The 27,779-nt window shown below is 40.4% G+C and overlaps 1 protein-coding gene across 2 annotated transcripts; it reads left to right on the top strand.

Moving 5' to 3' along the window:
- DCLK3 (doublecortin like kinase 3) lies at positions 1-26,225 on the top strand. Of its 2 annotated transcripts, none has more exons than XM_074575404.1 (5): positions 1-315; positions 13,976-15,870; positions 22,418-22,550; positions 23,463-23,630; positions 24,495-26,225. In XM_074575404.1, exons 1-5 carry the CDS (start codon positions 246-248, stop codon positions 24,686-24,688), a joined length of 2,460 nt encoding a protein of 819 aa, XP_074431505.1. In that variant the 5' UTR covers positions 1-245; the 3' UTR covers positions 24,689-26,225. The 2 variants fall into 2 exon arrangements, with proteins under 2 accessions (XP_074431505.1, XP_074431504.1); XM_074575403.1 differs by having other exon boundaries at positions 24,492-26,225.
- Positions 26,226-27,779: the final 1,554 nt, after the last annotated feature.

The raw sequence follows: 27,779 nt of genomic DNA, 5'->3' as shown, positions 1-27,779 counted from the left end.
GCGGCCGCCTGAGGGAGATGGCGGCGGGGAGGCGCCGTCCGCTGGGGCAGTCCCGGCCGCTCCCCCCCGCCCCTCGCCCGCTCGCGCCGGTGTGACCGTTGGTGTGACCGTTACGCGGCGGCACCGCCTCCCCGCCGGGTCCCCTCCCTCCTCTCGCTGCCGGAAGGCGGCGCGGAGACACGGCGGTTGCGGGCAGCCCCCGGCCCGAGATCGAACCTAACCCAACCCAACCGAGTCGCCGCGCCATGCCGGCCGCCGCCCCGCCGCCCCTCCACCCCGCGGCGGGCTCCTGCTGCCCCTACGGCCACTGCGCCGGTGAGTGACCCCTTCCCTCGACCCCCGAGCCCCACCGCCGCCCCCCGTACCCGGCAGGGTGGGCGGTTGCGGGGGACATTTTGGGAGGAGGGGGGGTCTCCGGCGGGGAAACTTCTTCCTCGGGTCTTTGGCGTGTCCGTGGGGTTGCGGTGAGCGGTGCGGGGGGGGGGGGGGGGGGGAAGATGTCGGGGGCGTTTGGGCTTGAAATGGGGACTTGAGAGGCGACGGGGGAGGGAGCGGTTCCCGCTTGGCGGTGGGGTTGAGGTGACCGCAAGGAAGGCTTGTAAAAAACAGGGGGTCCCCGAAGATGCGAAGTTGGGGCGGCTATTCCACCGTCCTCCTTCAAGTGTATTTTTGATTAAGGAAGACCCCCGACACCCCACTCCCCCCCCCCCCCCCCCCGCCATGTTCCCCCCGCTTTGTATCACAGTGGAAACTAATGAAGTTACGGGGCTCTGAGCAACCTTGTCCAGCGGCAGGTGTCCCTGCCCAGGGCAGGGGGCTTGGAACTAGGTGATCTTTAAGGTCCCTTCCAACTCTTAACCATTCTATGGTTCTGTGAAGTTGGATTCACTGCACAGGCTTTGGGAAGCAGAGCAAGAGGCTGCTGCCACACGGAGGGCAGGTCTGTGCTGCTTGCCGCAGGGGTGCTGGGGGTCAGGCTGCCTGTCCTCCCTTTTCCCAGGCTGAGGGACCACCTCAGCAGCCGTGCGAGGTACGGGAGCGAGCTTTGGAGTCCGAGTGTGAAGTCTGTGTTGACTGTTCCGAAAGGCGTGCACAGTGTCGCCTGTAAAAATCAAAGATGAGATGTAACTTGCACTCTTGATTGTCGGTGTGAGTGTAGTTCACTTGGAACGCGTGCTCGTGGGCTGCTCAGAGAGCACCGATGCTCTGCAAAAAAAAGTAAATAGTACGCGATGTAAAGATTTTAAGCTCTTGTGCACAACTGTATGTTAAAAGACACTCAAGGATGGTGAATTTTCCTTCAGCTGGGGAATTGCTACGGCTGGAGCTACCCGGGTCCCAGGCAGAACCTCAGAAGGGTGGGGAGGGCTGTTTTGTCTGATGAGGATACTGTGACATATGGGAGCCAAACCTCTCTGGGGAAGAATGCTGGTTGTGCGCTTGTTACCCCTGACTTCTGTAGTTATATTGGTTGTGTTTACTCCTATTTAATAACAGGACAGATATTTATAGGAAAACTATTCCATAACTTTTCACTGCGCAGTGTTATTTTCTGGCTTCCTCAGGGGACATTTAGTGCACAGCGTCAGCAGGACTGGACGGGCCACTGCTTTGAGCTAAAGGAACGGTTTTCAGGTTATGAGACATTGTGTCTGGAAACAACCCCATAAACCAAAACTTTTGCTACGGCTGTGTACTGAAGTATTTCCTTTTTCAAATAAACAAACAACCCCTTTGCAACAAATATATTCTGGCTTCTTCCTCTGAGCATTTAGACTGCAAACGATATTGTGTGAGGGGATAATCTGAGTTTATCACCAAACCTGGCAGTTCATCACGTATGCTTTTGCTACGAGCTTTATATAGAACTGAAAATTTACATATATGCGTGTTTGCATGCCAGTTTGCCTTCCCACTTCCTTGTCTCCTTTTTCTTTCGTCCCCCTTTTTCCTTTTCATGCTTCTTGTGTTTTTTATATAGTCTATATGCAGTTTTGACTCTTTGAAATGTTAAGAACCAGCACAGAGTCCCCAAGCAGTCAGCAAGTGAAGCCAAGCTTATGAAACATATTACAGCTACTTGAAGTAGTAGAAGTTTGTAGTTACTGTAGCAACTCTGTCATGCTCTTCTCAAAAGGTGGCTGCATTTTATATCTCAGGAAGCTGAACTGTGGCTCTCTGGATAAAATTGATCCTGCAGAGTTAGAGTATCTTTCTTACAGTGTAATGAGTGACGATCTCCTGAAATGGCATGACTCTTTCTATGAAAATTTTTGTAGGATGTTAGGACGCGTCAGCTGAGAGCTAGCTTTTGGTAAATCCCCATCTGTAGTTCATTAACCTGAATTGGTTAATTGGACTTAAAACTGTCAGCAAAGGCGAGATAACTTGAATTTAATTCAAGATATTGGCAGCTGTTCAGGCCTCTGAATTTGAGCTGTGCTAAAGTTATCTTGTCTTTATTGTTTTTTTTATACTCAAGTTAATTACCTTGGGCACGACAACCTGAGTTTTGAATGTGTCTTTATCTGGTAGTGTCACTATATGCTTTGTATCTGTCTGCACTGCTGTTTTTTCTAGTCATGATCTGCAGAGCTTCACAATTTTGGCATATGCGGGACTTTCAGCATGTGGTGACTAAGGGAAGTTGTGTGGGATTCATTTCCCCATTTCTAAGATTACTTAGCTTAGTTTATTTTCTGCAGAAACATCTATAGTTTTGTAGAAATCGGGGAAGCTGGTGGTCCTTCTTTCTTTTCCAACAGCTCTAGGGCAAATTGACTTCGTTTCTGTTACTGCTTTTCCTCTTTTCCTTTGACTTGATGATTCCTAAACATTTAACAACATTTGAAATCAGCGTTCTATAGATTTTCTTGTAAATATAATTAGCATCAGAACATTATGGTGACTTTAGCAGCCTCAGATCTGATCCAGATCTTACTGAACGTAATGCGAATCTTTTAATTAGCTTCAGTGCAACTTGGATCAGAGCTGAAAATGTAGTAGTTGAAAGAGGTGAATGTGACACTTCTCGTCTTAGCGGTATATTATTTTCCAGGTTTTTCTCATTTTCAGGGTATGGGGTCTGTCGTTTTTGAGCGTTCACCTGATACTGGAAACAGTGGAAAAAAAAAAAAAAAGGAGGGGGAGCTACTGCCTCATTTGGTTCTAATGTAAATTTGGAGTTTTGGTCATTTCATCTTACCTAGCAGTAGTTTGCCTTCACTGCAAATGAAAGTCAGGCATGTTTACCATCTTCCCTTTGTTGCCAGTATAGTTTACTCAGTCTCATTATTGTAAGAATTCAAAACAATTATTTATGTCATGTATTCTTAGAAGAAGCTCTCAGTAATCATTCTGAAAACATCAGCTCTCACTTAATCAGCATTGCTAGCCTGTGCAAATACTCCAATTTTTTAGTTTTCTTGTCACCCCAAATAATATAGTTAGTGGAAATGCTGAGAAATGTCTGGTGCTTTGAAAATCCTGATCTTTCTGCTTGTCATCATGCTTTTAAGTCTAATTAGCACTGGCTTAGAGTTTTCCCTGAGAAACCCATTTTCTTTTATAAGTTCTGCAAAACAATTTATTTTGCAATGTTGACTTGAATATATGAGTCTCTTCTGAAAAAGTGGTCCTGTAATAATGGGGTTGGGAATTCTACATTTATATGTGAATTAACCTCTCTTAAATGCGCTAAATTTCCAAAGAAAACTTTTGGGTAATTGCCCCTTTTGCAAACCAGATGGAGAATTAGACTCTGGCTGGGACTTTCCTTTAGTTATGCAACAAAGTTATTGGTAGTAAAGGATCTGGAAGCCTAATTAAACCCTTGGTGATACCTCTGCAAGCTCTCTTACTTTCACTGGGTTTGTTCAGTTGCAACCTATTAGTCATCATGTTGAGATTTAGGAAGCAATGCAAATAAAATCTCCCACAAGAAGAATCAGAATCCTGCTCCTTTGACTTTGACTGAGGCAATGTTGGCTAACAGGAGTAAAAAGTGAAAGCTTACTTTGTGATGAGACATGAATAATTAATTTGAAATATATGGTAGTTCAGGAGTCAAGAGCATCAACATGAAAGTGAAACTCCCTGTACACTGATCCTTGAGAAACACACAGAGGGTTTTGCCAGATGGATCCTGGCAAATATCGCAGTTGTGTAAGATGTTTTTGTTTTCCTCTGTCAGTTCTGTCCCTTTCCTGAAAGATTCTTGATGGAAGGTCCTGGACTCACTTCCCTGGTTATTGGTACAGACCCTAAAGCTGTCAAAGTGCAGAAAGCAGCCATGGCTGTTCCCGATAAAATACACAGCCTGTCATCTTTGAAAGAAATGAAATAAATGAGCAGTTTCATAATATTCTTTTTTTGGTTTTATGCAGGGTAAGAACTTAAACTGAGCCTCACACCTCCAAAGGCACTGATTCATTTCACGTGCAGTCTTACGTTTCACTTAGTCTTTACAGATTATGCATTTGTATACTTCTTTAAAGGGCTTTCTTTATGCTTGCTTTTTAATTTGCCACCCTTAAAATGTCAAAAAGAAGATAATGAAAGTGGGGTTCTGCTCTTACAAAAAAAAAAAAAAAAAAAGAAAAAGTAAAAATGATGGCACTTGTGACTCATTATCAGACTACATGAAATTTTTACCTTCATCTGCTGCTCTGGGGGTGATTCAGCTCAGTTTAACACTAACACATGGCAATAGCCATCTGTGTTTGCTGTAAATATTTTAATTTTTAATTACAAATGGCTTGTTTTAGAAAGTCTTAAGCTGTACAGTGGGGTGGCTGTGGGCCTGCAGGGGAAAGAGATGGGCGCCTGGGAAGGTAATTTTTGCCCAACCACTGTTGCCAGGTCAGAAAAGGGAGAGTAACACTGCCTTGCAGCAGTCTGGCACCTGCTGCTCCATCTTGGGGGAAGCTGGACAGGAGAGGGCCAGGGCAGGCTGCACAGGGGCTCTGAACATTTAGCAATGGAGAAGCGGGGGCAAAAATAAAAAAAAAAAAAGAGTCAAGGAAAACCCTGAGTTTATCTTCTTTGAAGAGAAAGAAGGAAGGGTGGCTGCTAAATGCAATTTATCCCTCGTGGTTCTCATACAGTAAATACGGTCACATGTTGGTGCATGCTGAGCCTCCTACATGCATTTCACTGCAGGATGGCACCCACACTGGGGCTGGGGGTGACACAGAGGCACCAGCCATCCCCAGAATGGAAAAATCCAGAGCTCATCTATCCATTGAGAGTGATCCAATGTGGGCATCCCTCAGCTGAAGTCCAGCCAGCTGCAAGTTTTCCACCCAGGCTGTCCCTCCAGACAGTCCTTCCTATCTTAGGAATGCCTTTGCTACAACATCTGCATGCCTTTTAGCTGCTCTGGTACTCTTTGCCGTCTAGGATCTCCCATAAACTCAGAGGTCTGTGTCCCAAAACTGGCAGTGAAAAAGGAGTGAAAGAAATGGGTAGGGAGAAGGAAGTAGGAAAAAGGAACCTCCTTTTTTCTTTCTAGAGTGAAAAACTGGGGAAGAATGAGAGTGGGAGTTTATGTGACTGAAAGATTTGGAGATTTCTGTTTTCCATTTTGCATGGCACAATGGATGTTTATTTTATTCTTAAAATAAAAAAGGTTTTAATCTTAAAATAAAAGCAGGTATGTTGAAGATATGGTGTATGATGCAAAATTTTGAAGTCATCTTGCCTGCCCTTATGAGGGAGGGGTACAAAGGTGAGCATCTCCCATATTCTTACACTCTAGGAGTAGCCTCTAAGAACACTTTCTTTCCTTGCAACTGACACTTTGGCACTCACTTAATGGGACCAGACATATTTGGCCGGGAGAAACTTTAGTTCTGTTGGTGACGTGTGGGACAGAAGGAACCCAACTTGACACACAGCTGAGTTTGCAGGGCTGACAGTTAAAGGAAAAATAATATTGCATGTGAATATAAGCATGCTTGATGTGAAATTGTGAAATATAATGAACTTGGAATCCCATCATCCTAATTTTATAAGACCTTTTAGGGCTAAAACTGTATATTTATGAGATATAGATATTATTCTCTCTGTTTTTTTTTTTTCTTTTTTGTAGATGAGCCCAAATTAGTTTTTCTTTGGTGGACTTAGAATACTGCCTGAGCTCCTGAGTGATTTTAGTTTTGTACAAATTGGGTTAGACTGGGTCAGTGATTGATGTCCATTACACTAGTACAAACTGGACACAGAAGTGCTGGCATGAGTATGACTGGAGATGCCATTAGGGTAGCAGAAATTAAACTGATTCCTTTTTTTTTTTTCCATAGTGACAGTATTAAAACTATTTTTGAAAGATTCCAGATGATAAATGGTATTTGTAATATTGAACATGGTTTTGTTTTCCTTCTGCACCAGTAGCAGGTAAGAATTTGTGCAAATACCGTGATGAGTTAATTTTTTTAATGTAATTTGAGTAAAATACACTTTGGTCTTCTGAAAATTCTTAGATTGTGCTTATTTTATTTGGTTTAGTTAACCATGGTTATAACGCCATATGATATTTTATTGCATGGTATATTTTATAACTGCCTTACCATCAAATGTATTCTGAACATGTACAATTTGTTCAGTGTATTTTACAAGGCCAGGTACTTCTAATCTAACATTATTCAGGTTACACAGTCAAGCCTTTATGACTATTGATTAGCAGTGCTGTCCCCTCAAACCCTGTTCCTGTGTGTTAAAATATAAACATTAGTTACACTATCAGATGCTGTGCTTTTTTTTCCCCAGGGTCTCTGGCTCCATCAGTGAGTATGATGGACAAAGCTTACCTAATGAGGATCTACTTACTGTTTACCCTGGTTGTTCATGCCTTTCACTGCATGCCTTCTGAACCCTGCTATTAATACAGGTTTATTAACTTGGGGGCTTTTCTGTCATGGTTATTGCTACAGCAACAAACATGGATTTAGCATCTCTGTGATACCTGTAAAGACGGGGAATGAACTGCATTCAGTGGGAGTCAAGGTGCAAAAAATAAAGTTAAAAGTACTTTAATTTGGAGAATAATGCAACCTGAGATGCCTGGGTCCCAAATTTTAGGATGATTTAGCATTGTCTGTGTTGTGTTATGTTACATTGTGTCTGAAGGACCTCTTCCAGTATATTATTTTGCAGGTATGAGTACGGAACAGGTTTGTGGATCGGGTCTCAGGATATTGTTCTGGACACCAGAATGTAATCCTCTCTGAGAAATCTAGATTAAGTCGACTGCTTTGAAACGCTATGGAATTGGTTGAGAGAAAATCCAGTTTTTCAGGGCTTCACTGCTTTACACAGAGAAGCTATTCTTCCTGTATTCTTTCACTACACACTTTTCAGCTCTTCTAATTACAGAGGTTAAGGTCTCTATGGACAACAGATTTTTTTTATGGCACGGTCCTGATTCTGATTTATCTGTAAAAGAGGATCCACTGTGTCACGGAGTAGACACAGGAAAAACTACCTTGTATGCAAGGAGGAAGTGAATTCAAGTCATGCTGACAACTTTAATTTTGTCCCATCTTAATGATGACCTTAGTAATGTTCTCTTAACATAGTCACATGTTTTTGTGCCTGTAGTTTTTCCTGTTCTTTAAAAAAAATAAAAAAAATCAAGGTGAACTAATATGGTAAGTGACAACAAAAGCCAGGTAGAAGCTTTATGAAGAACTGCAAACAAGCAGACTGTGTGAGGACACTTCTGTTGCTGGCTGCCAATCCCATCCCTTTGCCTAAATTGATCATCCAACCTGACTTTCTGATTTGCTCTTATTCTCACCCCCACATTTTACTGCTTCCCTATTACATTCTCTGTCTGCTTTCACTGTGTCAGCAAAATTCATAGAAATTACTATCAGCCAGTATCAAAGTTCATAGGAATTGCTGTCAGACAGTATCTAACTATGGGCCCTATTTGCTTCATTCCCCAGTCTGTCCCAGTCTGTCTTATGACTTCTTTCCTCTTATCCTCCCAGTCCAATTCTTCACTAGGTTTCTTTTTACGGTGTCAGTGTCTGGCCCTGCTATGCACTGGCTAGCTTCTGGACAGTGATACCAGGAGAGCAGTGCCCCTTCCAGTTCCCTCTCCTATTGTCAGCCCTCCTCTTCTCTCCCTGCAAGTTCCAGCTACCTCTCCCTGCTCCTACTGTGTTGTGTCTGTCCTTGGCATTTCCCCAGTCAACATCCATTTTTAATCCCTTTGACATACCCTGTTTTATAAGAAATTTCTAATCCTGCCTCTTTGCTGGGCCAATTTGTCTTCCGTAACATGTGGGAGGACAGAGTGACCCCCTTCTCTCTAGTCCTGTTTGTCTCAGTACATGTTTGTCACAGGCTTAGTTTTCTTCGGTAGCAAAATCCCAGGGCTCCGTGTTTTTTCTTCCAGTCTCCCTTCTGACAAGCCATTTCCGGTCTCCTCTGTTCCCCTTATTGCCTCACAATCTCTGTGTGAGAAACCCAGCCACCTTCACTCAGTCTCAAACTTCTGATTCAACTGTTCAATGTCCACTTTTTCTTACTAATATTACTGTGTCTGCCTGATAGCTGGAGGGGTTTTTGAAAGCAGACAGACAGTGACATCCCACCAAAATGGCTTGCATGATACCTCTGAATGCCCCATTTTCAGATGTTCCTTTCCTTCGTGATCTGCTCTGTCTGCTTTTGTCTGAATTAAACAGCTTCAACCATGGGATTGCCTAGAGGACGGAGAGACAAACTCTTTTCAGTTCTGGTGCTTGACCCTCCTCTAGCAGTTATTAAAGTAGCTGTTACAGGGGAAAAGACATTTCTGAAGCTTGGCTTGAAGCGTGCTGAGGTCCTCAAGGTCCACCATACCTCTCAGCCATGAGAACCTTTGGAGCTTGCTCAGGCTGGAACTAGCAGGGACTATCCTGCTGCTTTTGACACTGTCTCGATCCAGTCCTTGTGAAATTAGTCTTTCTTGTTCTACTCAGGATTTTAACTGGTCAAAACTGACACAGTGTGCCTGCCTTTCGTTGTTGCTGAAATAACCACCAGTTCTGACTCAAACAAAATCTCTGCCCTAAAATGCTACAAAGCGTGGCAGGGGGGCAAGGATGAGCGGGAGGGAAGGAAAGAGAGGGTGCTACAGGTAGAGCTTTTTAGAGAAAAATTCACCAGTAACATCTCCAACAGTAAGGCTGTAAATAATGCCCATGTAAAATTTACTTGCTGTAAAAGGATGCCTGTGATCATATTTTGTTTCCATGTAACTAATCTAGTACATTGAGGCTTGTCATACTACTGCCTTGGTCTTGGGCACTAACAGTGTGCACTAGCCCTGAAAATTGCAACATTTAATAATTTACAGCAAGAAGAGGAGATCAAGATGGCGTACTTCTAGAGGACTCGGATTGCATCCTGGAGTCGACTGCTGATGCACACTGGTAACCTGTGTGTGAACTACTTACTGGGATGCTCTGAGTTAAAGGCCAGAGACATTCTACACCCTCAAGTGCCTTAAGATACTTATCAATACTTAGACATGAATTGATGTTTTGGGTTCCAATTAAGATTAATGTTTTTCCCTATGGTCTTTGTTTTGCATGCCCTCAGCAGGAATTGTTGGGGCTTAAGGAAGAAACAGACATTTTTAATGCTGTTTTTTTTCCCTTCCCATTTGAAACAGTATTTTGTTTATGCTATATTGGGGCCAATATAACAAAACGACTCCCAGAACCTCAGTTTCTGTCATGTGCAACTTTACTTGTGTGAAGAATGCTGCTAATGTTCTGGGGAGTTTTCAGGTTTGCTTTTGTAAGTGGAGGTAAGTGGAGGCTTTCATACTGATCCAAGACCCTCTAAAGAAATTGCAGAGCTTAAATATCACCATCGTATTCACAGAAAGTAATGGCATAACTAGATCCTATTTCAGCATTGCCTTCTGTTTTAAATTGTGTTGTAATACTCGTTGTAAAAATTTAATTCCACTGCAACCTGTGACTGGATAGCAGAATTAGCTGCTGGGTAAACCATTCAGTTAATTACTGAAACTGTGATCTCAAGCAGGAGAGCCAAGAAGGAATGCAAGATGAGTGGAAATATTTTAATTAATGAACAAAATCTTAGAGACTAGTCAAGGGAAGCGACAAGTTTGAAGGACAAATGGCAGCAATAAATTTTTAATTGCAAGAATAGGTGGCCTCTGGCAAACCCCGTTACTCTGCTGTCGTAGGGAGTGTAGTCAGGCAATTCCTTAAAATATAGATTGGTTGAAGCTCTGTATACACACCTTATTCAGAGCTTAAGTCTTCTGAATTCACTTTATTTTACTCCAGGTCCAGAGTATGAGCCAAAACCTACAAGGAGAGGTCTTCTAGAGGAATTTTTGTGTTTTCCCCCCTACGCCTTTCCTTTCCCCAGTGGAATTGACTGTGACTGTCGCAACTGGTTTGTGAATTGGCTTTTAAAAACGAACCACAGAAGCTGTGCTCCCTGCAGCAACCATTTTCTTTTTAGGGAGCACTTGTGCACTGGTCAGTAGGTGCTAAGCTTCTTCCTGCTACCTGTTGGAGCCCCCAAATCCCTGTTTGTTCCACCCTCCCTGCTTCCTAGGGACTTGGTGTAATAGTTTACCCTACATAACCATCATGTCTTCATCATCTGGAGCTCTGTGTTGTTCTGCGAGTCCCAGTTTTCTTTACCCTGTGCCCACGTGTGCATTTTAGGTGGCACGTGTGGTGTCCGTGACCAGCCGTGCTGCCTTATCCCTGCCCTTCCACAGCAACAGTGCTCAGCAGTCTCCTTGGCATGCTGCTCCCCAGCAGTTTTCTGCCTTCCTCATCTTTTGCGTCATCCTATATATTGATACTTAGTGATATACAGGCATATATAGATGTGTATATGGATAAAAATAGACAGATGCATGCATGCATCCATCCATATTAATGTTTATAAGAAAAATGTGTATTTGATAACCATTAGCTCTCAGTAAGACGGTAAAAGAAAAAAACACGTTTTATTCTCTGACTCATTGAAGTGTGTTCCTGATCCCACCTCCCTCTTCCTTCATCTCCCACTTGTATATAAATATGGAAACAAGATTTTGAAGCAATGTAAATTGTAGCTATAGGATTTGTGTATGTGTGTGACCTTTGAAGGCTTTCTAGAAATGCTTGTTACCGCTTTTAAGTGCATGCACTTTCCTGACAGATTGAGGCTTGCTTCATGTATATCAGTTAAAATAAATATAGTATAACTGGAAAATAACTGAAATTATGACTGAAATAGTTGTAACAGGCAATTGAAATTAATTTTTTATTTTATGTAACATATAGTCATTGTGACCACCACTTGGACAAAATTTGACACTTCCCATTTTCTCAGCGTTAGGAGATTACTTTAGGCATTGATTTAAGCATTCGTGTAACTTCCTTTATTGTCTTCTTGTTCCTAAAACGATTATATATTAACTTGTGGCTTGTGTCAAACTATTTTTGGCTAGAAATCAAGCTGGTTTAAAAATCACAAAAACACACTCCTGGATTGTTCTTAATAATTACATAAAACTGCTCTTATTCCATTAGTTATAGAATTAAAAAATATACTTGGTTTCTGTTTAATGCTTAGCCAATTTAGTGAAGAAAGAAACCATTATTGATGTTTGGGTAATTGAAACAATCAACAGTGCAGCCAGGCACTTAAAATGAATGGTTTGTAGAAAGGTGTGATAATAGCAGCATAGCTGGGAGAAACATAATCTGTGGGAAAAGTCATTATTAGTGCAGCATTATTTTTATGTTATACCAAGATTATAAGCAGTAAAAATGTCACACACTGTTCCCATAAGCAAGGTAATGCTTTGATGAGAGTGGGTATGCAAGAATCTGGAAATGTTGATTAAATTCAGAGCTTCGACAGTTCCTGGTAACCAACATGTTCTGGAGTTGATTTAGATTTCCGAGAACTATTATTATATCTGAATTTTTTTTTTTTCTCCCATTAACAGTAGGCTTTATTCTGGGTGGAATGTAAATATCAGATTGCTGAATCTTTTGCTATCACTAGCACGTATGTAGTCATCTTTTGATAACAAGAGATCATCCTTAAAAAGCAGAATGAAGACAGAAATAACTTGTACAACCACCAAGCATTAGTCACACGTAGCTCTTATATAATGCTTATGTCTTCAATCAGCGTGCTGGCAGCTGGGCTTCTTTGTGATATTTATTTGGAAAAGAAGTATTTATCTCATTTGGCAGAGGAAGAAAATGAAGCCAAGAGTCAAGGGGTGTGCTGGGGGGCACACAGCACTCTAGCTGGTGAGAGTATTATAACTAAGAAGTGTCCGTCATCCTACATCGAACAAAGACAACGGCAGAGTGGAGGTCTGTAGCTCTGTGTTTTCCCCACTCAACCCCTGGCCTTTTGGATACGCTGTTTTTGAGGCAGAGCGAGTGAATTCTGCAGCAATTGTTGTAGTTTTCCCTTTTGTTTGTTGTTCTAGGCGAGGAGGTGTATATCCTCTTCACTCTATTATGCCTTGATGAAGAGCACAAATAAAAACACATACTTTGAAATACTGAAAACAGCTTTTCATCAGTTGAAAACCAAAATGTAGTAGGCTTAAGCTTGCCAGAACTCTTGAAGGGATGTGTGTTAAGCCTAGCACCAAGAGGAACGCTCATACATGCAGATTATCCTTTGTGGATTTGCCCACTGTGCTGTGGCTATGTAATCATAGTAATGTATGAAAATGATGAGATTCTCTGGCAGATAAGCCATTTGTGTATGGGAATTTCCTTGTAATGTTTCGGTAATCGTTCTGGCTGCTTTCTTTCATCTTGGCCCTCTTAGTTCATACATATTGAATGTTTGTTCCCAACTGCACTGAACTATTAAGTGGAGTTGGAAGCACACTGTGATCTCATTCTGAAAGTTTATTTCTTGAGGTGGAAAAGAATTGCATTGTAATGAAATTTTAATCTTAGTTAAGTACAAGAAATTAGAGTACTTTAAGGGGACATTTTTATTCTTATCTTATTGTTGTGTTTACAGACAGCTTGGTCTGTCCATAACCACGTGTTATGTTTTCAGTTCTTTTCAGAATTACTCGTAACAAATGGTGCTGTTTTCTTTGGTTGGTGTTCTAAGATGAAATATTGGAGGGAAAATTGTTAATGCCCCTAGAGGATATTCAGGACTTTGTGTGATTTTACATAATTTTTAGAATAAAAAAGTCAAACTAAAATACCGGAAAACCAGGACTCCAATTACCAAACAAAACTAAGATGTCCTTTCTTTAAGGGAAAAAAATTAAATTACGTTACTATTAAATGTACCATAAAATTTCTGTAAAATTACAGCAAATGTAATGCTTTTTGAAAAGAAACTCATTTACTTAATTTGTTATAGAAGTCTAGAAACTAAATGAATGGTGCAGGGAAAGTGAAGAGGAGGTAATTATTTATAAGAATATAAGGCTGCGCACGCATAGTCATCTGGTAGCAATTTTAAAGTAGATGTAATTAGTTTCTTTTATTTCATGCAGTGTAATTGTGGAACTTCTTGCCACAGGGTTTACAGAGGCCAAAATTGTAATTGGGGTCAGAAAGGAATTGAGTGTGGTCATGGTAGGTAGATTCATAAGAGAATGCTAAACAATCTGATGCACTTTTGGCACAAGTAACACCACTTTTTTTAGGATTTCTGGAAGATGGGAGGATTTAGGAGAAGGATCTATTTGTTTCCGATATTATTATGTTTTTAATAGCGTTTCTCTGTCACAAAGTGCATTTACATTTTCTCACAAACTTGAAAGTGTTTGTAGTTGCATGTATGTGGAGTTATTCCTTAGTGGCAGTTAAAGTTCTATGTAAGCAGTGAATGCACCTACCCTTACTCTCTGAGGTCACGTACACTGATATGTAGAAAACTATCACTCAGAAAGATCTGACGATGCAAAATGAATAATATGCCTACTCTTTGTTTCCTTTAGGATGCCGAGGCTTGTTTGACCATTCATCACACAATGCAAGTTCAAAAGTAAAAGAGAGGAAATTACAAGGGACTTGTCCTCCTGTTGGTCGTGGAAACTATGGAAAACCATGTTTGAGTGAAAGCAGTCATAGGTCCCCATGTTTTAATCCCCGGAATGGTTTTCACACGATACATTCAGAGCACAGTCCTGTGAAGCCAAGGATTATTACAGTGGTGAAACCTGGCGGACGCACACTCAGAAGGATAACCTTGCTTCTCAACAGGAGATCGGTCCAGACCTTTGAACAGCTGATGGCTGACATTTCAGAAGCTCTGGGATTTCCACGCTGGAAGAATGACCGTGTGAGAAAGCTTTACAATCTGAGAGGCAGAGAAATACGAAGCGTTTCTGACTTCTTCAGGGAAGGCGATGCATTCATAGCTATGGGGAGGGAGCCCCTCACTTTGAAGAACCTGGAAGTGGTATTACAAGAACTTTATCCTGAAAATCCTTATGCTGCCAGTGCTGCCATTCAGCAGAATGAGGAACAGTCCCAAAAACTGAAGAGCAGACTGTATGACAAGGCTTCAAAAGTGGACAGTGGCTTTGATGAGACAGAAATTACCAAGAACTGTGGCGATGGTATGTCTCCCAAACTGGTAGCTGGACATGAAGGAAAAAGTCAAGCCAAGACAAAGCAAGAGGAAAAAATGAAAACCAAAAAAAAGTGGACTAGAGAGAGCTGGGGTGGAGAGCAAGGAGTGAAGGCTTCTAGAAAAACACGAGAAAGTGAGAGGTACCTTAACCACGAGAGGAGTACCGAGGAGGGATTAGAAGAGGCTTCAGAGGAGGTGGTGAGGTGTGAGAAGTGTGCACAGGAAAGGCAGGCCAGACAAAAATTACAAAGGGAGAGGCAGGCTGAGGCCTCATTTGAGAACAGAGACCTGAACACAGGCGCATGTCAGAGGTACCATGTAGAAAGAAATACAAAAATCAGGAATTGCCGAAAATCTTCAGAAACTTGTCTGGAAGGTGAAGAAGTTGGTTGGAAAGATAATGGCTGTAGGAGGACGTGGAAGTCCCTACATAGGAATATTAATGAAGGGCTGGAGAAGCAAAAAAGGAACATTGAGAAGGAAAGGGATGTGGAGAAACATGAAAACCATGGGAAGGAAGTAGTGAAAATCAAGAAGAACGGTGTGGAAGGGCTGCAGCTAACTCATGAAGCAAAGGAAGAGAACGGAAGTAGCTGCATAATGAACCAAAGTGGTTGGCTAAAGAGAGACACTCCAAGGGATGCTGAGAAACCATCTAAGGTTTCCACCCATAGGGAGGGCAGAGAGGGACAAAGGGCTAAAGAGGAGGGTGCCAGAAGAGAGGGAAATATCACACATAGAGAGTGTGACATGACGCGGCGAGAAAGAACAGGGGAGCGCAGAGTGAATAAAGAAGAGAACAAGGCTCAGGGATTGGAAAACATAAGCCGGAGGCACACCATTAAAACCAGAACTGATGTGGAAAAACACTATGAGATTGGCAGAACTATTGGAGATGGGAACTTTGCAGTGGTGAAAGAATGTCGCCATTGTGACTCCAATCAGATCTATGCCATGAAAATTGTTGATAAATCGAAGCTGAAGGGGAAAGAGGACATGATGGAAAGTGAAATTCTAATCATTAGGAGTCTCTCTCACCCCAATATAGTAAGCTTAATTGAAGTCTATGAGACAGAAGCTGAGATCTACCTAATCCTAGAGTATGTCCCAGGAGGGGACTTATTTGATGCAATCATAGAAAGTGTAAAGTTCACGGAGCATGACGCTGCTGTCATGATCACTGACTTGTGTGAAGCGCTGGTTTATATTCACAGCAAGAATATTGTCCACAGGGACCTCAAACCGGAGAATCTTTTGGTAAGTATTGGCAAACACCTTGCATATGTGCAGGAGCTGAATTTTTTTTTTTTTCATTTTAGTTATGGATCTTGGAATATTTTTAAGCAAATACTGTGTGGAGATAACGTGTTGTGGCAGGACTGTATGGAGAAATGGATACGATTTTGAAGTGAAATTACCGTTAACAGTTTACTTCATGTAGATCTGCTGTGCATTGCAGAAAGCAGTGCTTGCAGATAGAAATTCAAATAAAAATTACCTGGCTTTCAGGGGTAGGGAGCATTTGTATTTTTCTGGAAATCACACCTGTTACTTAGCATCTGACTTACAGGTATACTGGGATCAATTTTATTTGCGTGAAGCATGCACTGAATCATAAGGCGTCTTCCTTGCAGACCAAAATTTATTAAAACTGCTAATTTAGTTTATTTATTTGGTGGACTTTTTGTCCACTGCAGTCACACATCCTGCACACTGCTGTGCTAGTCCTCTACTGTAGTGATTTCTATCTTGTGACAATTTATTTTCTTAGGAGCAGAAGTATGATGCAGTTGATTGAAATAATCTGACAGTAAAATGTGAGTGTTTTGATGAAATACAGCAGTAAAATCAGCTCAAATACTAACTTCATGCCAAAGAGAAAAGTTATTTTTTCCATCACATTTCTGAGGCTACATTCTTTGCATCCAGCACTGAAGTCAATACAGTTACTCACATGTGTGAATATGCACAGAAATGTTTGCAGTATTGACTCTTTTCAAGACACCCATTGTAGAACAGTAGCAGTGAGCAACTCTCCCTTGCTACTAGTATGTTAGACTCTTTACTAGGGTTTCAAATTTCCTGATAGATAAATACCAAATATTTGCCAGTCTCTAGCAAATTTGATCTGCTGGTGGAAGATCGTAGTTAGCCAGAAAAAAGGTAATAGATGATTTAGTCCTACATGCCATTTGGTTCTTTAAGGGAATTAACATTGGGAAGAAATCAGTGTGGTTTTCTGGAGAACAGTAGCAGTGTAACCTGTAGGACATGCAGAGGTTGAACAAGGCTGGACCTGAATGAATGGTTTGCTCCCAAACCTTTTGACTAACCAGTAGCATCTATACTAGGTCTTGCTATGCATCCTGCTTCACCTGGTGAAAATCCTTAGTATGTGGTCTGTATGTACAAAAAAAAAAAAAAAAAAAAGAAAAAGGTGGTGAGTGCAAGTAGCTGGAAGAAATAAGCTTGCAGGCCCTGCCTTTATGCCTCATTTTGCCATTAGAACAAAAGTTCACTTAGAACTGCAGGGCTTTTTCCAGAAGCTGATTTTCCATTATGAACCAGGCTCTGCTCCTTCCTATTTGTTGAAAATAAGCTAGTGCATGTGGAACACCTGAGACCAGATCCTTCATTTCCCTCTGTAATATGTAAGCATTGCAGTGATGCAGGTAATCAAAGAGAGGTAAGATACAGGTCTGTTCTGGTTGGTTTCACATTTAGTTCACAGCACTGCAAAACAGAGATTGCTGGGCAGCGGCAAGGTTGTGTAGCACTGAAATAATCACGTTGCCCTTTCTGACAGTCAGAAAATATTTTTCAAGAACAGACTGGCCCCCAGGCTGTAGGTATTTTGTCATATGAGAACAGTGTTACCCAAACACTATGGGAAGGAAAACTGTACCTGTTCCAGTTTCACCTTGGTGCTAATTGTCTGTGAACACCTGTATTAGATATCATTTACATAAAGCATTCTTTTGAAAAGTTAGTCTGTTCAACAAGCCAAATGAGTTTATAAGCTCTTGATAGTGATAAATAGCTCAGGTTCTATCTAATTAGCATTCCTGTAAACACAGGCCACTTGACCAAGATTCTGGCTTTTCTGACTCTCTGATGTGCTGCCCCTTACTCCTCAGAGTGACTGGAGCAGTAGCAGCAGAGTAGGAAGGAGAGCTGCCACTAATCTTAACATCAGCCAGAGCTGAATGATAAGAAACAGTACCGAAGCAAATTTCATGGGTTCATCTGCTGCTGGTGGGTCAGGGGCTGGGGACAGCCTTCTGGAGAGGAAGCACAGTGCTGGAAATGCTGGTATCCTGCAGGGATGTCCTTGGTTGTGGGATACCTCTTGCTTCACTTCAGATTCCTACACTGCAGATGTTTGTCTCCTTAGACTTTCTTTGTACACAGAGGACAGAAATAGGTATGTACTTTTAGGCTCTTGATTTGTTTATCCTACATTGGGATGGTCTTCTGGTCAGGTGAATCTTGTCCTTCCTTGTTCTTGTCAACAGTTTTGTCCCTAACCCTTTCCAGCAAACGGGAAATGGAAGAGAAAAGATCCTTGGTCTGTTTTACTGAGGAAATGTGTTTGCCTACAGTAAACCTGCTTTCTGTGAGAATCTAACCCTGTTCCTAATGACTTTTGAACGTGCTGGCTAATTCCCATCAGAGCTGACAGAGAAGCAGCAAAGTGGGGAAAAATATATTTCCACAAGTTTCACAAAAATAAACAGCTGGGGAAAGAAGGAAAACTGATTCTGTCCCTATGGAGGACAAGATGGAAATACACTTTGTGGGTGGTGAATTGTAAAATTATTGACACAGGAGAGAGCTGGAAACCTGGTTTAATTATTAGTTCACTGCAGTACTGTTCTTCTTATGGAACTGTTCTCTAGTTATAAACTTCTGTAACAGTCCACCATCATCCTTTTTTTGTTTCCTCCCCTCCCTCTTTCACTAATGTGCCAGCCCACAATGATCAGACTCCTTGCAGCATAGCTGTGAGGCAGAATGGTGGTGACTTGTGCTACAAAAGCAAAATCTGTTTGACAGCTGCTCTGACTCCCTCCTGTCTGCCAACAGAGTCACCTCATCTAGGACTAGGTGTTCAGCAAGAAAACCTTTGCTACTAAGGATGAGCAGTGTTGTGCGTTTGGTCCCACAAAAGAACTCAGTCACTTCTTTAATGCTACTTGGAAGAGCTGACAGGGTTTTTAGCTAAGGGACTGTTTAATTCTACAGGTGCTGGCATTTCTTGAGTTATGAGTGAGAAATTAATTTCAAAGCGTAGTGGTGTTTTTCCAGTTTATAGCTGTAGAAGACAAAAAGTCACCTCCTTGCCCCCTTTTAGGGGAAAGGGGGAGGGTTGTATTTGTGATTGTACACTTCCCAAACATGCTAACATGCTAATTATTTAACTCAACTTCATAAATAATTTCAGTGTTATAGCTTTTTATGCATTTGAGCTTTCCCCCACCACCACCTTTTTCTCTCTCTCAAGTTTTCATATATGTATGAGAACTACAAGTATAGCCTTTCCATCCTTTAACTTTGCTTTTGTGACACTGTTTGCATATACACAAAACATTGTCAGAGGTTTCCGAGTGCATTTGAGTTAAAATGCCATTTAACTGCATACCCATCAAGAGCTTTCAGTGTGATAAACCTACATAGGGAATTTTCTGTAAGGTTTTTCAGAGATTCTTCTAACTAGCAGCAAGGGATGTCTGAAATTCAGATGTGTAAACAGTACATTTTCTTTAGCACTGTTTCTAATATACAAAACTTTCCATGGGCTAGCTTGCTTTCATGTTGTCTATGAGAAGAACCTGTGCTACCATATATATGTGTGTCTGTATGAGAAATATTAATGCTATAAATCATCATCTTAAACACCCTGATGGATTTCACAAGGTGAAAACAAACAGGAGCATGAAGTACTGGGAATCATCAACAGACAGGAAAAAAGGAAAATATCAATTTATCCCTTCTTTGAAGGTGAACTTGGCTTTGTATTACTGTATTATAATCTTCTGGATGTATGGCTGGGATGACTAGAAATTGTCAGACAATATTCTAATATCCTCCTGTGGCATCTGTGTTTGAGAGAATAGTGAGCAATTCTGCCTGGCTTTAGTCCAAGACAACCAGATACTGGCTTCCCTTGCAGTTGAAGGACTAAGTAGTTGTATGGCCTAAATTGATTGTCCATAGAAAGTACACTGAATACTGGTCTTCGTTATCTTAATTAACTCTATGGGCAGGTAAGACAAGGCAACGCTTTTAAATAGACTTTTGGAACCATTCTTTGTAGTCTTGAATGCAGAAACAGTAACAGCCGTCTTTTAGGTGTCACAGTAAGGCTAATATGTTCATTTCATGTTACCATTTTTCCTTTGTTCTCACCATTTCAGAAAGCATATACTGTAGATGTCAGAGTCTAGATTTCTCTGGGGCATGTTGTACATTTCTGCGATACTGCTGTGAGTAAGTAGTCTGGCTTCAAGAAGAAATAAAAGCAACCTGAGAAGCTTTTGTTTCTACAGTGAAGCATATTTGCATGCTCAAGGTGATGCCAGGTGGTGGAAGGGTAGACTGGAGAGTATGAAGTTGGGGTTGAAGAGAATGCTCACTCTGTCCAAGCTGACTTTGAGTTGTTCTGAGCATAGTGTTAGTGAAGATGCTGAGGAGTTCTGGACGGAGGTTTTCAGGCATGCTGACAGGTTACACGCTGTCTTTGAAATGATTGTCACAAAGCTATGAAAATATACCCACAGTGCATGCTGTTCTACCTGTTCGACTGTCAAGTGAAATGAAAGCTCACTGGCTTTTTCCTGGAAGAACAGATGGTGCAGTGTTGCCACCTTGTGCTGTGATGAGAGATTAGGAGTCTGGCATCCTGATAAAAGAAACAGTACAACAGTGTGTATTTTACAAAGCAAGACATTTCCTGCTGATTTTAAGATTGGGATTAAGACCAGTGTGTTCTCCTCTCCACCTCCCTGCTGGTTTCTAAAAATGTATATAAACATTTCGGTATTATTTGTACAGTAGCATGCAGGGCATTGGTTGAAATTTTCTTTTGTAATTTTTAAAGCTGTATTTATAAAATAGGAAAATGTATTCATGCTCGTATTTTCATAGTACATATAAAATTGAGCATTTCAATTGTGAATTTTTGTAGCATTCCACCACTATTGCCCCTATTGTTAGAATGTAAATCCTGTGGATAGACGCTGCTCTAGAAAGTGTTACCTTTGTAATTTATTTTTCATTTTTGCCAGCTGTTGTGTGCACAGTGTATCATGTCAAAAAATCATCATGAAGTTGACTAATGTAATAGAGAAAATGGCTACAGCAGTTTAGCTTCCTGCTGCAGAAGTTTGGACGGCATGGGTGTAGTAAACTTTATTTTCAGTTTCATACTAAAAATATTTTGTCTTAGAAAAACATAAAAAACCCAAAATGTTTTGCTTAATCAAAACTGAAAGAGTGTTTATATTTTCTATAAAAAAGAAAAAAAGAGATTAGTAGGCTATAACGTATGGTTTTGTGATACAGTATTTTTTCTTAAAAAAAAAAAAAAAAAAAAAAACCTTTTTGCTTAACCAAAATTGGATGAGTGCTTACAGTTTCTACAAAGATGACGAACAGAGATTAGTCAGCTGTAACGTAGGAGAGCAAATTTTGTCCCATTAGTTGTCTTGTAATAGAGACCATCTTGAATTTTTGGCTTTCTTAAGCACTGCCTGATAGCAAAGTATGAGGTGTTAAAGCGTGGAGTGTACCTGTCGCATCATATTCCAGTTTATCCGTTCAAAACCTGACTCCACATTTCTTTGCCTTTCTTGTAGACATTTTAACTGCTGATCTGTTCCCCATAATTGTAAAGACAGACAATTTTTAATTTAAAGGAAATTCATGACATTTTTTGCCTCTTAAACAATACTTGAATATCAGTCACCAGTATTAAGAATACTGATGTGTTTAATTGTACTGCTGCATTCTTCATGACTTGACCTTTGAATATTTTCTTAATAATGTTTCATTAACTGCATTACAAAATAATGCTAAAGACCCATGCATACAAAATTAGAATGGGAAGAAGTGCTTTGATTACTTTCCAGGTGAATGTAGGAGATGGGAACTGCTGAAAAGACCCATTTAGGAGAGTGTTCTGCATGGATCTATTTCTCCAACTACTCACATTGCTATGTGATGACTATGACTCATTTATTTTCAGGGCAGCAGGTAGAGTAGCAGAGTAATTTGCAAAGAAAATAAAGGTTATGTGTGTTTATTGTGGTTTTTTGTTTTTTTTTTTTGTTAGACTGGTATGATGGTCCTATGCTTTGTAAGTGACACTGTAAAGTCAGTAGCTTACCTGGGAATATCACATTTAAGCATAAAGATGCCCACAGCATTCTTCATTACTTTCCCAGGGGAAAAGAGGAATTTACTTCCCTAAGAGGAAATAGTAACATTTAATTGACTCTCGGTTATTTTTTGTCTTCCTCCTTTTCATTTCTTGGAAATTATAGTGTGCCAGAGTTTGCAGAGCAGAGTTTTCTGTTTCCATTATTGGTGTTCTCTTAAATATGTGCAGCATCTTAGTATACGGGGGGGGGGAAACCAACAACTTTCTGAATACTGTTTATCAAAATACTGTTTCCATTTCATGTTGCTTTACTCGAAGGCGCTATTATTAGAACTTCTTCCTGTTATTATTACTTCCTTCCTTTATCTTTTGCTCTCTTAAAATGCATGTGGACTAAATATATGTATTTTTCGTTGAGTATAGGTTCAGCATAATTCAGATAAATCTACTACACTGAAACTAGCAGATTTTGGCCTTGCAAAGCAGGTTACAAAACCCATATTTACTGTCTGTGGAACACCAACGTATGTTGCCCCCGAAATACTTGCTGAGAAGGGTGAGTGTATATATTTATAATCTGTGGTAAATCATACAATTATTCTGAACTTTCTAATTGTGAAAATATTGCAGAATGTTTCAACCTACTGATATGCCTTTACAGGGTAGGATCTTGGCTACCAGTGTAATCTGTGAAAGGAAAGGAAACCTTTAACTTTTGACAAACACAAGTGTGGCATCAGTCATGCTTGCGTTATTAATGTCTATGGTAATATAACACTGATTTACAAGGAGCCAAGCCATAAAATATCATAGATGGTAATTGCTGAAGTGGGGAAATGAGCAAAAGTTCATGTTTCAACCTGAGGGTAGTCAACCCCATTTCATGACTGTAACCCAAACAACTTTCCAAGGCCCCTAATGATGCAAAAATATTGTGAACATGTATGTTAAACTTATGTAACGAGCTAAAACATATTTCACATCAGAAGAAATTTTGGAGATTTCATATCCAAAAAGATTCAATCCTGGAAAGGAGTCAGTTTTGTTTATGACTCAAGCAAAGCTATTTCTGGTTTTTGTTCTGTGGAGCTGGGTCGCACATCTCCACTTATATCCAATTTCAGTGGAAACTTGGCACTCTCCTAATGCTTTTTCGAAGGGAATCTGAGGAGGATTATTTTAGAAATATATGCTCTGTTTTCTCAATTAGTCTCCAATTGACACTGGCCTTGTGAGACAGTGTTTGTGAAACACGGTGAAGAAGAGAGGCACTTTGTGAGAGCTGTAGTTATTAACAGGCAGAGCAGCTCAGTGTATAAGCGTGCTGTACCAGCCACTTATTCTTCTGCTGAATTAATCTTTTTAAGAAACTGAGCAGAGCTTCTGTGTGTCTTGGAAAATACAGTTCCCTACCAGTTGTGAGTTTTCTCTCTAAAACAGGACTTTTGGTTTGTCTTTTTTTCCTTAGGCTATGGACTTGAAGTAGATATGTGGGCAGCTGGTGTGATCCTTTACATTCTGCTCTGTGGTTTCCCCCCTTTTCGCAGTCAGGATCGTGATCAAGAAGAGCTGTTTCAGATCATACAGCTGGGTCACTATGAGTTCCTTTCCCCATACTGGGACAATATTTCTGCAGGTAAGATTCAGCACGTATAGCAGATCTGAGAAGTGAAGAACTTCCGTTTTGTTCAGGACAGTGAGCTCAATGAACTTGGGGGTGTCTTACAGGTCTCTTTTTTGTGATTCCGTGTTTGCTTTAAATGTGAATTTAGTCCTCTGGTGGTATCAATGGCTGTGAATCAGAATATTAGGTCTGATTGATTTAATGGATTGCTCCCTTTCTGAGGCAAGAGCAAGGATTTTCCTCACCTTGCTTACATGAATTATCCCTGTAGAAAAATGTAACAAAATAATCTCCAGGGTTATGTTAGATTGTAAAGATGTACGCAAAAACCTCAAAAGCTGAGAATGAAATCCTTGCTCTGCAGAACATAGTGTGGATTTTCTATTGAGATCAATGGGGTCTGCACATAGTAGTTTTTACCTTCTTGCAGGCTAGTACAAGTGTCTTTTGTGCATTCTTCAGAATTAGAAACTCTAAAACCCCTCTCTCCCTATACAGTCTTTCAAAGAACATGCTCAAGAGCATTCCACGACTTTTTATGCTACTTGAGGTATGAGATACCCCATGCTAATTCCCGTGAATCTGAACACCTAGACTGGTGCCTTCAGCGTGCTTTCAAGATTAAATTCCCTTCACTTTTTCTTCTCTTTCTGAATGGGAGAATGATACCAGTAAAAAATATGCTGGAGATTTAACATCTCCTGTTACTAGTTCTAAACTCAGTTGTTAGAATATCTTCTGGGGATAGTCACAAAAGTCATTATGGTACAACTAATAAGAAAAAATAAGAAGGACGTTTCATGTAGGAATAACTGTCAGCAACATCACGTCACTGTTCTTTTCCCCTCTTTCCTTTTCGTTCTTTCACAATAGCAGCAAAAGACCTCATAACCAGGCTGTTGATAGTGGATCCCCAGAAGCGCTACACAGCACGACAAGTCCTTCAGCACCCTTGGATCAGAACAGCTGGAAAAACTAACAGCAGAAATTTGCAGAGGGAAGTGACAATAAATATTGAGCGTCATTTCCGGGCCCAGCGCCGAAAGGAAGTTGCAGATGAGGACACATGAAATCCCTTCAAGCTCATTTAGTCTTCTTTTTATTGATTAGCAAATTGTTTAAGTTTTCTTTTCTAAATGATTGGGACTTTAGTGTATAGCTGTTGCTGGCCATTGCCATGCTTTTTTTTTTTTATAATTTTTTTTATTCTGAGATTCTGAAGAAAGACAGAGATAAAATTTGCATCCATCTCCCTCTGATGTTACTTGGGAGTCTGTCTGTTTACAGCAGAGGGGACTAGATATTTCCTGGAAGGTATCTATTATTTTTGTTTAAATACCAATTTGGGCTATTACACTACAAAACGTGTATCTTTTAGGTGACAGATGTTTGCTTCTGTGGCTGACATGAGTGACGACTGTGAAATGCTTTCTCTTGTCTTTTTTTGTATGATACCTTCCAGGAGTTTTGTGTTTATAATATTTTCAAAATTACTGTCTGCGTACACATCCTGCACTAATTCTCTAAACTGTCTTTTCACCAATTCTTGCTAGCAATGGAGAAGGTGAAGGAATAAAAAAAAAAGTAAATATATTCTTTAGCTGTAGGATATGTTAAATAAGAAGCAAGATACTATTTATTAAGTTGTGAGGGAAGAAAAACTCTTATAGACTAAATCAGATATTTTATGATATCTCCCTTGGCAACATCTTTCATGGGATGCTCTCATGGACAGGGCAATAGACTGTACAATGTTTAACTATGGTAGTGCTGTGTAGTATAGTTCTTCTGGGAAGTAGGAAGCTAAGCAATTCTAAGGGAACTTTGGTTCTTTTCCCAAAGGTGCACTTACGGAATGATAACCCAAGTGTTTTTTCATTCTAATTTTTTTCTTAGGAGCCATCCACATGCATCTGTGACTCTTCAGTGCTCATGGAGAAGAGAGGGCTGGGAAGCTGCTTTTGTGACTTAAGTTAACGCTTACCTTCATGGTCCCCCTTTCATCATCTTCACAGCTGAATTGCTTTTATGCACTTTTTCAGTGTAGTTTAACAATTTTTTGGCTTGGTTTGGTTTTTTTGCCCTGTTCCCTTCCCTGGGGACTCTTTCTCCTTACTTCCATGAGAATGGCCAATGGGATAAAATTACATTAAAATTCTACTTGAGGGAAAAACAACAACTTGTTGGCTATGGAAAGGTCTCCCAGGGGAGGTGTCAGATGCTTCATTGCATATGTTTTTTATGATTTGATTGGATGCAGTTTTAAAGAAATCCTGGGGGGGGAAAATACAGGCCTGAGGAGGGCCGTGACCTAGAACAGCTTTTGAATCTCAGAATTTTTGGTTAACTAATCAAATCTAAAAAGCACTTGAGTTGTCTGTTTTATAATGCTTTGTCCATGACTTCCATGTGCTAGCAAATAATATTGATGTTAAAATATCAGTGGTATTAGCATTGAATTCATAGCTTGTAGAAATGAATTGAGGGTGTTTTACAATTGCAGAGCGGCTGCTCTGCCTATGTATTTAATAATGAGAAATGTCTGAAGCATTTCAGAATCAGTAGAACATTTTCATAATTAAATGAACCAGAGTGTCCTTTTTGGTGAGTGCTAATATTTTGTGTGAACTTTCTGAATTACCAAAAAGTGTGGGGTACCGTCATCATGTTTCTGTTTCAATTTGTGACAGTTTTGCTGCAAGAATGATGTATGAAAGTAGAGACAACTTGGCTCTTAAAGGAGAATTGCACTTTCAATTGAACTGGCTTATTTTTACTACATATTGGAATAAGACTTGCTGTGGAGTTCAAGAATTTGTGAAACAAAGCAGTCAAATCTTTACTGTATGCCCAAGTAGTATTTGTATGATATGTCATACCTGTGCTTTAGGGGCCCTGAGTCAGGAAGACTTTCCCTATTCCTGAAAACAAGAATGGATTTAACTGCTTTCCTGAGTTAAGGCTATGTGTAACCTCATATTTTAAATGCATTACATGGTCTTTGAGTACTAGTAATAACTTCTCCTCTGTTAATTTAAGTCTATTTTGGATAGGAAACTGTGGAAAAATAGCTTCTGACTTGCAATATTATATTTTGTAATTATCTTATTTTTAATATTGTTGTTTAGGAATAAAGTTTGAAGTGACAAAAAGAATACTTTATCAACAGTGAACCTGATAGTTTGAAGACTGTGTTACGAGTTGCCTTTTTCACCTTTAAGAACCTGTCTACAGCCTTATTCATAGTGCAGAAGATAGAGAATTTGCTTGTAATGAATATAAAAGTAATTATTTTTTCAAAGATTTTGTTTTTCTCTCAAGTTCTCTGGGTCCCATGGACTGTGCTGTGTGCTGTCACCGCATTGCATCTGTAAGTACAGACACTGCTGTGGCAGCACCAAGAGGCTGGTTTGTTGGTGTTGCTTATAGACATGTGGCATTAAGCCCTGCTTCTTCAGGTTGGAGGCTGAAAAAGCTTCCAGGTGCTTCTCAGGGTTTTTGCCTCCTTGTTTTTCTCTCCTACTTAGATATTCCTTCTCTCCTCCTATTCCTTCCAGTGTTCTTGCTCTGCCTCAGTGCTGCTCTAAGTAGTCCAGGTCCCCAGTCATTATGGTTTAGGTTGCTTGAAGCAATAAGAACACATATGATTTTGGTGAGCTCAGCCTCAAGCATTGCCTGCTGATGTTGAAAGTTAGTAAGATTAGAGAGGACTTGGACAAAAAAAACAGTGAAAATCCCTTACTGGTCTCGAAGATCTCCAGTATACCCTCATCTCCTACTGCCTTTTCTCAAGCTTTTCTCTTCCCACTGAATGATATTCCAACACAGACCTGATTTTTACACCCTGTAACGCAGTTTCTAATATGTGAACCAAATTCATGTTGTAGCGGTGAGGATTTTTGCTGTTCTTCCTGTCCTGAGATTTTTCTAATGATTACCGTCTCCTTGGGTTCTGGAGTCATCTTCCCTTTCTTGCTTGCATTTCTTGATTGGCTCCTTTGTCTACAAGAAGTCTGAGGAAGCTCAAAGCTCGGAAGATTAAAGTTTGACAGAGAGCAAGTTCTTGCTGACTTGTTAGGAAGATGAAATATCCCTCCTTGCCCTTCATTTAAATCTTTGTGATTTGGACTGTCATACAGCCTTATAGTCCACTGAAAGTAA

This window comes from Larus michahellis, chromosome 2 (genome assembly GCF_964199755.1).
Source record: "Larus michahellis chromosome 2, bLarMic1.1, whole genome shotgun sequence".
Taxonomy (NCBI): Eukaryota; Metazoa; Chordata; class Aves; order Charadriiformes; family Laridae; genus Larus; species Larus michahellis.
Note: the sequence above shows the minus strand (reverse complement) of the source record. Positions and strands in the feature narration are given on the sequence as shown.